This window comes from Myotis davidii, unplaced genomic scaffold (genome assembly GCF_000327345.1).
Source record: "Myotis davidii unplaced genomic scaffold, ASM32734v1 scaffold3, whole genome shotgun sequence".
NCBI lineage: Eukaryota > Metazoa > Chordata > Mammalia > Chiroptera > Vespertilionidae > Myotis > Myotis davidii.
In genome coordinates, this window is record NW_006295062.1 from 271,830 (window position 1) to 284,970 (window position 13,141).

Sequence of the window (13,141 nt, forward strand, 5' to 3'; positions counted from 1 at the left end):
AAGGTACAGAGTCAGCATCCTCGGCGGGAGAGGCCGGCGGCCTGGCTCCAGAGCCCTCTGGGTTCGGCTGCGAGAAGAAGGGCACGAATAGCTGCTCCTGCGAAACAGTGTGCGAGAGTGTGCTTGTGTCAGCGCACGAATCTCTCACACCGCCCGCAGGGTCTGGGCACTCGTCACAACCCTTGATCGCTTGGTCAGCAAACAACAGCTGATCTGGCACCCTCCCACTCCTAGACTGTCCACGCCTACAAACAGCCGCTAATTTCGGGGAGGCCGGAAGCCCTTTTGCCCCGGCTCGCGGGTCTACTAACTAGGCCGGTCAGCACCGGAAGCTCTTCTGCCCCGATCTTTGGGCGCGTCAGCGCCGGCCGCACAGGCGCAGTGGAGCTCAGGTCGAGTTGTGGGAGGGGAAAAGGAAGAGGTGGAGGGGGGCGGGGCCGTCCCAGAAGATGGCGGAGGCGGGGGTGAGTTGGGGTCCACCTGCGAAGCGCCAGTGCCGCGGTGCTGAGGAAAGTGGTCTGAGGAAGTGGGTGGCCTTCGGGGAGAGGAAGTGCTGGTGATTTTGCATCCTAGGAACCCTGCTGGCAAGTGCGGGAGCCAGGACTGCGGATAGGGCCTGAAGGGCGAGGGGTTCCGCTCACCTGAAGGAGGGTCGGCAAGGTCCGGACGGGGACGGCGGGGTCGGGGAGAGGTCATCTGAGAGGCCGAGGCTCCCCCGACAGTGGGAGAGGGTTCGAGAGGAAAGAAGGCTGGAGGACGGCGGGATGGGCGACCCTGGAGATCTGATGGGGGTGGAGGTCGGCGAGCTGTCCAGCATAGAGCTGTCAGGACTTGGGAGGCTGGTAACCGGGGAGACTCAGGCTCGGGAGGGTGGTGGATCCCCAAAGGTGGCTATGGCAGTGAGTTTAGAATCCACAGACAGCTGTGTTGGTTTGGGTTGAGGAGTGGGACTGTGGCATTGGGTTGGAATTGGAAACCCTGGGGGGTGGTGTGCGGGTATGCCCGAGAACTCTTGTCAAGACCGAGAAGTCCTTGGTGAGAACTATCACCCTGGGGTTTAAGAGCTGGTCAGTGGCGATCTGCAATGCGGAAAAGGAACAATAAAAGAGTGTGCATGACGGGGGGGGCAGGGAGGTGGTGCTAAAAAGGTGACCAGGACCCATGCCCAGCTAGTATGGGAGGAAAAGTTATTGAAGTGTGGTCTTAGCCAGGTAGTCCGGGAAAATGTACCTCGAAGAGCTTACTGTGTTGCAGGCTGGATGCAGAAATGCGGTAGAAAGGAATGGAGGGACCTGGCGGCTGTGCTGGCCGGGATGCGGGTTGCAGTGCCGCCGAGGATTGCAGGGAAGAGAGTCCCCAGGCCCGGGTGCAGGCGGAGTGGAGGCAGCCGGGCAGTGGCTAGACTGGGCTCTCCAACGTTTGGGTTTGGCCTTGATAGCGAACCACTTTGTGAAAATGAATGAAGAGAATGAGGCTGCTAATAGGGTTCCCACAGAAGAAAGCAATTAACCAGGTGTTCTTTCCATTTCCACCTTCATTCTTTCTCTGGACATGATGTGCTGTAGTGTGCTTTGAGTTCCCAGTAGATATCTGATAGGGAGTGACCAAGCTGTGCATCGTGTACATTTGGGGAACAGGTTGGTTCTTTTTAAACGGACAACTGTTGCTTTTCCATATGGTGGGCTGAAAAGGACAGGATAAAAGGTAATTCAGGAGTTTAAAGACAACTTGTTTTTATTGTTCTTAGAACATTATTCGCCAACCTTTTTAGAGCCCGAGATTTGACATTTAAAAGCAGTAATGGGATGTGAATGCTGCTTGCTTAATAGTTTCTGTGTTCGGGTTTTGATGTTGAGAGGAAAGGTGTGTTTCAGTGACTTCAAGGCAAATGTGTTTCTTCCTGGAAATCTTTAGCTTATGACCCACATGTGTGTGCTTATATGTAAGGAGGGTTAAACTTTTTTATTGATGTAAGTGTGTTTTTCCTAATGCTAATGCTTATTCTGTGTTAGAATGCTGTTGTAATTAAGAGAGCAGATGAATAAAAAAGATGTGAGGTAGTAACTTAGTTTTATTATTTATTAGCCTATGTGACCTAAGCACCTGAAGGGACAGGTTCATCGGAGGCAGCAAACATACTGCTTCCTTGGAAGATGAATGGCCTTGTTTGGTTTTAGGGGTTGTTGTAATGTGAGAATGTAAATGGTTCTTAACCTCGCTAGGAGATTTTGTTTGTGGGTGTGTTTTCATTGGCCTGTTGCCTGAAATTGTTTCAGTAGCAAATATCAGCTTTGATCTTCATTCACAAAGCCCAGGATCACTTCTAACCCTCTTTTATTCATCTAGAATAATATTAATCCACTAACAGGTAGTCATGTGTCTTTTCAGTTTTGATGATTTGTTATTTATCTATCCAAACTATTTGCATCGTGTTGTTCAAGGTAGAATTTTTCATGTCCTGTGGGAGTTTTTTCTTTGTCAGTTATTGAAATAAAAAGCTTATTTTGGTATTAACAGTAGTTTATCAACATAACTCTAAAAAGTGTTTCTTATGTGGCACTTAACTTTTTTTGTACAGTGTTTGTAGGTGGAGGACACGGAGTGAAATGGGAAGTGCTCTGGACATGGAGTCAGAGTGCTTGGGGCCAGTACTAGTGCTTTTTGGTAATAGTCTTATGATCTCAGAAAGTTACTTAGCCTATGTTATTTTATAAAATGGAGATTATCTTGCCTATTTACCAAGGTTATTATTGTTGAGGATCTGTTGAGTTATTATTCTCTAAAGCAGCCGTGGGCAAACTACGGCCTGTGGGCCGTATCCGGCCCGTTTGAAATGAGTAAAACTATTGAAAAAAAAGACCGTACCCTTTTATGTAATGATGTTTACTTTGAATTTATATTAGTTCACACAAACACTCCATCCATGCTTTTGTTCCGGCCCTCCGGTCCAGTTTAAGAACCCATTGTGGCCCTCGAGTCAAAAAGTTTTCCCACCCCTGCTCTAAAGGGTACTTTTGTACCAGAGACTTTTTGCCTGGTCAGCAAATTATTTCTTGAGTGACCTAAATTTTTCAAATATAGATTATTTTTTAATTTTGGAGAATCAAATTTATCCAAATATTTAAAAGTGTAAGAGTAATATTTAAAGGTGTAGGTATTCTTTGTTTTAAGAGTAATTTCAACACATAATCAGAAAACCAAACTTTAAAACAAACAAATTAGGGGATACTTATTACATGAGCTTTCACTTTAAAACAACTATTCCTCTAGTGTGTGGTTAATATTATAAACAACATTCCTTTTTAGTAATTTAAGTGTTCCACAGTAGGGAATGAATGGTCTATTGGAATTTATTATTTCTTTGAAGCGTCTGGCTATTTCCAGGAGTTCACTTTACATGTTTATGGTAGCAAGATCCAGTGGAACAGTCTTGATCTTGTCACTTTACTTGCCCACATTGGGTGTCATTTGCTTCTCCAGTAAAAGGAGAGAACAGTTAGATCACTGCCTCTTAACTTTTTTTGGTTCATGGACATTTTGAGTACTTGATATAAATTGTGGAACTGTCTCCCTAGAAAATACACATATGCACAACTTTTCCACTCCTCCTCCTCCTCCTCCTCCTCCTACAACATGGCTTGTCTGCTGGTGACATGGGCACGCTGTGCAGACTCCTCCTACCTCCTCCTCCTTCCTCCTTCCTCCTTCCTCCTTCTCCTTCTTTTTGCATTTGGCTCACATATCCCTTGCAAGAGATGATCTCCAATTTCCCTTTCATTTCTTAAATTTTAGGATATTGTGACTCTAAAGCACTTTAACTTTTGTTTTTGCCTATAGAAATTACGTACTATTGTATTATTTTGTAGTCACAAAGTTAGATTTTTGGACTTGTAAAAATTAGCTTAAAAAACTCACTCAAATAAACATCAAACAAATGTCATGTTATTTTTAAAGAAAACTTTGGGGTGAAATAGGAAGCTATAAACCAGCACTACAGGAAAAGTTGAATAAACAGCTGTGGTAGAATAACACAAACCGTTTAGAAAGTCTCAGGCAGCCTTGAAGTAGAATGAGGAAAGAGTCTCCAGCAATCAGTGGCTCTCAGCAGAGAGCACTGCCTCTCTTGGAGCATATGGAAATGTGTAGGGACATTTTTAATTGTCTCAAATTGGGGAGAGAGCATATAGTGGCGTTTAGTGGGCAAGAGCCAGGGAAGTGTTTTTGCAATGCTTAGGGCAGGTCCACACAGCAAGGAATTGTCCAGCCCCAAATGCCTAAACTCTTTGACAACCTCTGGTGAGTGAGTGTGAGATGGGGCCTACCACAATTGAAATAAGTGTTAAAACTAGTTATTTTGTTCTCTTAAAAACATTATTTATTGTACATAAAATATTCTTTGCCATTCATTCCCTTTTGGAAAAAAATGCACGAACATAAACAAAATGATTTACTAGAGCAGTTTGTATTACTAAAAATATATGTACAGTTCAACCTTGAACAACATGAGTTTGAACTGCATGGGCCCACTTACATGCCAATTTCCCTCCAACCCCCCAATAAATACAGTTGGCCCTTGGTACTTCTGCTTCTGTATCCATGAATTCAGCCTACCGGGAATTTCCAATCCATGGTTGGGAATCCACAGATGTGGGGACCAACTGTATGCATTGTTCTTTGCCATTTTGTATAAGGAGCTTGAACATCTGTGGATTTTGGTATCTGTGGGCGGCGCTCGAAGATACTGAGAGCCAATTTAGTTTTCAGGGCAGGGGCAGAAATTACAGATTTTCAACTGCAAGGCCATCAGCACCCTTTACCCCCTCTGTCCCCCGTTGTTCAAGAGTCCATTGAATATTCTTTGTTCTCTAGTAGCTGTTTTAACAGCAAAAGTGGGGCTTTGCTGTGTCTACTGGAAGTTTATGGAGTGAAGAGTCAGCTGTTGTTAGTGCAGTATGTTAAGTTGGCAATATGATTTTTTTTAAAACATTTGTTTTACTCTTCGCTCTAGTACATTTAAATAAAATTCCAAGGTGTTTGTACACTTATTCTCCTGGTCTTTGTGTTATTATATGGTCTCCCACTTATGTTGGCATTGGTACCTTGAGAATATATTATAGTTGAGATTGGTTTCTAATGTTTACCTGTGAGCAGCAGCTTGAGTTTGGCAAAGAAAGAATTCAGAGCCAAGAGCTCTAGCATAGGAAGTTTATTTAGAAAGTCCCAGAGGTAGAAGAAGTGAGCTAGCTGGGTTGTACGGACTCAGCAAACAACTTATAGAGGCAAAAGAAAGGCCTTGGTGCTTAGGAGGAAGAAAGCAAAGGTGCATACCTGAGGGAAAAGAGGGGGCAGGCTCAGGCATGCTCCAAAGAGAGAGCATACTGGGTCCTTTGTCTTAAGGGTTTGCGTCTGTTTTCTAAAGGTGGGTATTTTAGGGGGGCTCTCTGGGGAGGATCTCAGTAGATTATATATCAGCTTTCCAGGTGTGTCCTTTCAGGATCCTGGTCTCTAGGGTCAGTGCTAGGATAGGGTTCATTAGTCATTGCATCTGGTCCAAATGTCAGTCATTGCATTGCTTCATCTGTTTTGCTGCTTTTCTGGGCTGTAGCGGAAAGAAAACTGAGGCCTAGATACTATCTCTAGTTTGACCAAAACTCTGTTTACGTGGTCAACAGATCCAAGGCGTCGTTTCTGAGATTATTGAGACTGGTCAGAATTTCATTATCCTGAGGGCGTAATGCGTAAGGGAGTGGTCGTGTAAGGGAGAAGGACACAGGTGGGTTAGGGTGCTGGATGAGGCTGGTTTGAGTCAGCCATGTCTCAGTTTCCCCTCCCACTTGCCAAGGAATTTTCCTAGCTTCTTACTATCCTGCCTCAAACCCATCTTTTCAGTCATCCTCGTCTGTAGATCCAGATGCCAAAAGAGAAGCCCGAGGAGGAGTTAGGCTGGAATGGGACTCAAGGTTTAGTGGAAAGAGAAGGGGCTTTGGAATCAGTCAGATGTAAGGAAAAATTCCAGTTCTAATATTGTAGGTCAGGTGACCATAAGCAGGTTGCTAAATCTCTTTGACTTAATATCTTCATTTGTAAAATGAGTATGATAACACCTACCTTTAGGATTATTTTGAAGATTAGAGTTACTGTATGTCTGTCATGGAGTAGGCCCTCCATAAATGGGTGCTATATCAGTAGTCATGGTGATGATGATGAAGATGAAGAAGAATTCTGTAGCTACTGAACACCTTGCTAAGTGACTAGAACACATGGCATGCTGGCATGCTGCATACTACTGCAAGGAATAGTCTGCAAAACCAAGTCAGGAGATGTTTCTGGGCAATTTCAACTGGTGTTTAGGATCTTTTTCCCCATGAATCAGCTGTGACATGCACTGTTTCCCTAGTCCTCTAAGCTGTAGAACTTAGTTATGCTATAGACTAAGTAGGTTTGCGAGGACTAGCTTGAGGATAGAATTCCCCCCTTGAGTGTTGGGCACAGAGCTTTGGGTGTGGCAGAGGCTCAATAAAAAAAGTCTGTTCTCTGTTTATCATATGACACTGGTAAGCTGTGAAAGTTGCTGGTACTTATGAATATTCTCATTTTCATGCTGATTATTTCTAAAGTCAGTATCTTTCCCCTCAATTTACACATGGGTTTTATTCCAAAGCTCATTTGTAAGGTAAGTTGGAACTTGGAAGCTCAGAGGAAATATAGTTTAAATTAAGATTACATGCTCAGTTGCCTTTCTTTTCTTTTTTAAAAAAATATATTTTATTGAATTTTTACAGAGAGGAAGGGAGAGGGATAGAGTTAGAAACATCAATGAAAGAGAAACATAGATCAGCTGCCTCCTGCACACCTCTTACTGGGGATGTGCCCGCAACCAAGGTACATGCCCTTGACCGGAATCGAACCTGGGATCTTTCAGTCAACAGGCCGATGCTCTATCCACTGAGCCAAACCGGTTAGGGCTCAGTTGTCTTTCAAAAGGCCTGTTTAACCCAGTGTAGTTTGATTCAAAAAGAGTTAATCCAGTCCTAAGTGGCTTATCTCAGTGGTTAGAGCATTGGCCCACAGACTAAAAGGGTCACGGGTTCGGTTCTGCTCAAGGGTACGCACCTCAGTTGCATGCTCAATCCCTGGCCTCAGTCAGGGCAACCAGTGCGGGAGGCAACCAGTCGTTGTGTCTCTCTCACATTGATGTTTCTCTCTCTCTGTCTCTACCCCTTCCTTCCACTGTCTCCAAAAATCAATGGAAAAAAATATCCTCAGGTAAAGATAAAGAAACAAATAAAAAAAAAATAGTTAACCCAGTTTCATTAACCAAATATGCATATGTAGAGCTCCCACTGTGGACTGGGCAGGCACCGTTCTGGGTACATAGACACATTGGAGACTTAATAGTGAATAAGACCTATATAAAAAGTTTATAATCCATGAAGCAGCTATACCTATTATTAAAAGGTAGCTACTATAAGTGTCATCCTAACCTTTTAAATAAACTGCTTTGAGACTCAAAGGAAACATCATTTATGTGCTGACTTCTGATCATGCCCAGGATAAGCTATATTGTTGGATGGGATAAAAGTAAGTTAATAAAAATTGTATCGTATTTTCCCATTTAAAAAATACAGTTATATTCATAGAAAACACAGAAGAATATGCAACACTTTGGGAAGCTGAGCACCATGGTTAGAATGAGGGTTTTGGAGCCAGACACCATGGATTTGAATCCCAGCTCACCCTCTTATTAGGGGTATAAACTTGGTTAAGTCACTTAACCTCTTTTTTGCCTCACCTGTAAAATGGATATAATAATTGCACTTCCCTTTTAGGTTACTGTGAGAGTTATATGATTGACCATATGTCAGGTGCTTAGAGCAGCTCATAGAAAGCCTTAAGTGTTGTCTTAAATATAAAGGAAAGATAACTTTGGTTAGAGTGAACAAATACACCGATTGTACTAGCAAAGATCTAGGTTTTAGGAGTCAGGATCTATATGGATAAAACTCATTAGAATCTAGGTCATTTTTCATTTTCTTAGTTTCCTTTCTTCTGCTTCTACTCCAGCTTTCTCGCCAAAGCTCCCATGCTTGCAGGAAAGGTAGATTGGGCCCAGGCAGGGGTGGGGCCCAGCTGTGGCTCTGGAGGGAAGGGTCAGGTCTAGTTTCTGTGCTTGGTGTGTGTGTGTGTAGGTGACTGAATGGTGGTCTGCTTTTTAAGAGACACTTTTGTGCAGACATTCAAGTACATAAGCATTAGACTTTAAAACATGTCATTTTGTTCCCCACTGAAGATTGTCCTCATGAACAAGTCACATTTTATTGATTTTCAGTCAGAGTGTGTTAATTTTTTGTAAAGTATAAATTAGTGTATTTTCTGTAAAGTATAAATATTTAGGTAGGAGAAACAGATTTGATCTTCCAGATTCTAATGGAAGTATCCCATATAACCATTTCTCTGATGTGGAGCAAACTGTTCTTACTATTATTTTAATTTCAAATCTCTTAGGTCACATATTCTATCCTAGTTAAGTGTTAAGTATTGCACTTTTTAAAAATCACATAATTCATATAAAAATGTTTTTTAAACCTTTTTTAATTCAGTAAGTAACTAATTTAAATAAATATATCAGATTGTTATTTCATTGTTTGTTCTTTTACATTAATTACTATTGAAATCAGGACAATTATATAATCATTTATTAGACCCATACTAATTTTTTTTTTTTGTCTCTTGCAGGATTTCTGGTCGGTCCTATTTCAGGGCAAGATGCGGTTCTGTTGAAACTCCAATCTGCTTTGATTCACAGACAAGTTGCTTCAGCTGGGAAGCCTTTTTTTTCTTTTTTTTTTTTTCTGCTGGCCTACTGAACTTATGAAACCATGGCAGAAGGAGAGACAGAGTCACCTGGGCCCAAAAAGCGCGGTCCTTACATCTCATCTGTAACTAGCTGGAGTGTAAATTTGATGATTCGAGGAGTAGTGCTGTTTTTTATTGGAGTATTTCTGGCCTTAGTGTTAAATTTACTTCAGATTCAGAGAAACGTGACCCTTTTCCCACCTGATGTGATTGCGAGCATCTTTTCTTCAGCATGGTGGGTACCACCGTGCTGTGGCACAGCTTCAGGTATGTACAGGTTATTTCTGTAATGCTTAGGTATAAAATGGGGTGAATGAGTGTGGATTTTTTTTTAAAAAAATTAACTTTATTGAGGTATAATTTAAATACTAAAAATGTACCTATTTTAAATGAACAATTTGGTGGGTTTAGACAAATGCATGCATTCATGTAACTACCACCACAGTCCAGTTATAGAACATTGCCATTCCCCACAAATTCTCTTGTGCCCTCTTGCAGTCTACTTCCCAGCCCCAGCCGCAGGCTTCCGCTGATCTTTCCATGACTAGGTTATTTTTGCCTGTTATAAAATGTAATGTAAAAGGAATCATAGAGCATGTACTCTTTTGTGTCTGATTTCTATCTGTTCCATGTCTTTCAAAAATGTTATCCTAAAAACCTGATTCCCTTAGGGATGAGGCTTTCAGTCTCTTAATTTTTTTCCTGTCTTCAATCCATCTCATGTAAGTCTTATTTTAGGTTATTTTGATGATGATCACCACTGTTTGGTTTGAAGGGTGTGGTCTTACGGGTGTGTTATGGTCTTCTTTTTGAAATAGATAAAAACCTGACAGAATAGTTTTGTTCAAGTTAAAAGCTTCATATTGTATGTTTTGTCTGGTGGACAGTGTATAATGGATAAAGTGGAGCATTTCAGAAGCCTTATTGATGACGCTGATCTGTCATAATGAGTAGCTGTTTAGCTTTTTCTAATGATGAGTTCTAATTGATTAATAATATTTTATATAATAAGGTCATGGAAGCCATAATTGTGTAGTAGAAGGGAATTCTGATGAGGGAGAAAATTGCTTCTTTTGCATGTCTGCTTGGTGTCACATACTTAATATACATGAATACTTTACAGTATAATATAGGTACTTCTTGACTTAAATCCAAAACTGGAGGTTGAAGGGTAAGAAGTTAGGTATAAGGCATTTTGAATGTCCTGGTGAAACTAATTAGACAGTTACATAATTCTATCACATGAGTGGAAGGGTGTTGTCATGGTGAGGCTTCAGTGTGCTTTATTTATTGATGTCTCACTATTATAACATTCACATTAAAAGAGAAGTTGTAAAGGTGATGGTTCTTAGTTTCCATAGGGTTGTTATTATTCTCGGAGAGAATAGGTGAAATAGTCCAAACAAAGAGAAGACAGCATAAATTATATTTCATTCTCTGTTGTATCATGTAAAAATTCTGAAAAGAGAAAAAGTGTTCCTAACAACTTTTACTAGTTCTTTGTTATTTTCTACCATCATGTAACTGCCTTCTGGCCACAAATAGAAGCTTTTCGTGACTTGGAAGAACATGACTTTTAAGAATAGACAAGGGGAAAGTCAGAGGAGGGAAATAGTTACTGAATGTCTACTAATGTGCCAGGCACATGCTTCCACCCCAAGGACCTCAGGTCACCTTTGGGAGCATTGTGCCTGTTTTGGGGGATGAGGAAGCTGAATGATAAGAGGATATTAAGGGACCCAGGGTTCCAGAGCCAGTGACTGGTGCAGCTAGGTCAATGTCCCAGGCCTCCTCTACTCAGGGTGCCTTTTTCAAAGCCTCCAGCCTCATAAGTGCGACGCTTGAATGGAATGTACTGGCGTGTGTTGTACCTTCTGGGCTTGGACAGGAGAACTTCACTAAGGTTTTATTGTACCTCTGTTATGGAGAACAGGGTGGTGGGGGCACTTCTGCCACAAACTCACACTTACTAGTAGGAAGGAAATTCTAAATGTTAATATTACATTTCATTCACTTTGTCCCTGCTCTCCTTCCTTTTCCCAGCCACTAGGTTTCTCACACTTACAAACTCAACATCACACCTTTTCATTTGGGGATTTGCATTTCTGGCTGAATTGCTTCTTCTGAAAGCAGTGCATTCTATGAGGCACCCAGACAAAAGAAAGTAGAGGCATTAGGAAATCTAGATTTCAGTCACCTCTGCTACTGGTTTTGTTGAGTAAGATATCAGATTTGGAGAAGTTGCCAAAAATGGAAAATGAATTCTTGCATAATTGCTGCCTCCTCCTGCCCCCAATTTTAAGGAAAATATTATAGAAAAATAAATGATGTAAGAAATATCATGTGTATGACTCTGCGTGTGTATGTAGCATGCATGTATTCTGTGTATCTGTTGGTATGCATTTTCAAAGCTCTCTAGGCTCTCACTATCTTAAATCAGAAAAACTGGTTATTATCCTTTGATTTTCCTGTCCAACTAGTATTCACACACTGAGGGTCTCTGCATCCCCATTCTCTACATGTGAGCAGAAGAGTCCCTGGTTATTTCTACCTTTCTGTATAACACATAGGGCTGAGAATTTGCTACTAGGGCTTCTGGAGGGCCAACTAGTAGAGAACTCTGGTAAACTGATTCTCTGTTTTTAGTTTAATAATTAGTGTTTCGAGTTGATTAACTTATTTATGTGCAGTGCATTAGAATTGGAGTTAGAAAACTCTTCAACATTATTGAGGACCATAATAAAGGAATCTTTCTGAATAATAAATAGAAAAAAAGACAACTATAATTATGTGGGTAAAAAGTAAGTAGAGAAGTTGACTCAAAAATCACAAGTTACTAGATTGTGTTCATACTTATGAAATTAATGTCTAATTTAAAAAGAAAAAACAAATCTTTCCTGTTTAGCCATGCAGTTAGTTACCCAATTTCTGGAGAGCCCCGCAAGTCTCCTGCCTCTCTCTCTGTCTTAACTCCCATATCCAGTTTCCAAGTTTTACATCTTTCCTCTGTCTCTTTTTTGGGCAAAGCCCTCAACCACTCTGCTTGGCATTTTCACGTCTTTTCTTTTTCTGCCTCTAATTTTGTACCGTCCTTCAGCTTCCCTCCCTGATGCAGATGTGATGGCATTATTTTTCTGGTTCCCCGTGTCTGCAGGGTAAAGTCTCTATGATATGGCCCTTGCCTACTTTTACCTTCCTCAGAGCCTTTCTGCATGCTGAGCTCCCTTTCTGCCTAACCCCGACATTTTCCAGGTGATACTGGTGTTTTCTGTTCCCAAATGCTTTGGTTAGAAAGCTCTTTTCACATCATTTACCTGCCAAATGCTCCAACCTCAAGGATCACCTCTTCTGTGAAGCTTTCCTGACACCTCTCCACCCTTCAGCACATGCCAGGAGAAGACTGAGACCTCACTGGCCCTATCAGTGTTATCCCTAAACACATTATTGTATTTAATTGTTGCTTTGGTCACTTTGGGAATGCGGTCATATGTTACTCTTTTTTTTTTAAAATTTAAAATCTTTATTGTTGAGCATATTACAGATGTCTCCCTTATCCCCCCATTACCCCCCCTCCAGCCAGTTCTTGCCCGGCCCCAGGCCTTTACCACCCTATTGTCTGTATTCTTAGCTAATGCATATATGCATATAAGATCTTTGCTTACTCTCTTCCTGCCCTCCCACCCCACTTCCCTCTGAGATTCCTCAGTCTGTTCCATGTTTCCATGCTGATTCTACTTATTCATCAGTTTATTTTATTCATTAGATTTCTTGTTTGTTTATTTTGATTTTTAGATTCAATTGTTGAGAGATATGTATTTATTACTATTTTATTATTCATATTGTTTTTACCTATTTGTCCTTATTCTTTTTCCTCTTCTTAAAGAATACCTTTCAACATTTCATGTAATACTGGTTTGATGGTGATGAACTCCTTTAGTTTTTTCTTGTCTGTGAAGCACTTTGTCTGACTTTCAATTCTAAATAATAGCATTACTGGGTAGAGTAAGCTTGGTTGTAGGTCCTTGCTATTCATCACTTTGAGTATTTCTTGCCACTCTCTTCTTACTTGCAAAGTTTCTGTTGAGAAATCAGCTGACAATTGTATGGGCACTTCCTTGTAGGTAATAAACTACTTTTCTCTTGCTGCTTTTAAGATTCTCTCTCTTTGTCTTTAACTTTTGGCAATTTAATTATGATGTGAGCTGGTGTGGGCCTCTTTGGGTTCCTCTTGTTTGGGATTCTCTGTGCTTCCTGGACTTGTAAGTTTATTTCTTTCATTAATTAG

The 13,141-nt window shown here is 41.2% G+C and overlaps 1 protein-coding gene across 2 annotated transcripts in view; it reads left to right on the forward strand.

Moving 5' to 3' along the window:
• Nucleotides 1-390: 390 nt before the first annotated feature.
• Nucleotides 391-13,141, forward strand: part of INSIG2 (insulin induced gene 2) — a 26,238-nt gene continuing 13,487 nt past the window's right edge. For both annotated transcript variants that reach the window (XM_015567771.1, XM_006769658.2), the window contains exons 1-2: nucleotides 391-464; nucleotides 8,737-9,123. In XM_015567771.1, coding sequence (XP_015423257.1) covers nucleotides 8,880-9,123 — 244 coding nt within the window. In that variant the 5' untranslated portion in view covers nucleotides 391-464; nucleotides 8,737-8,879. The remainder of the gene's footprint in view (nucleotides 465-8,736; nucleotides 9,124-13,141) is intronic.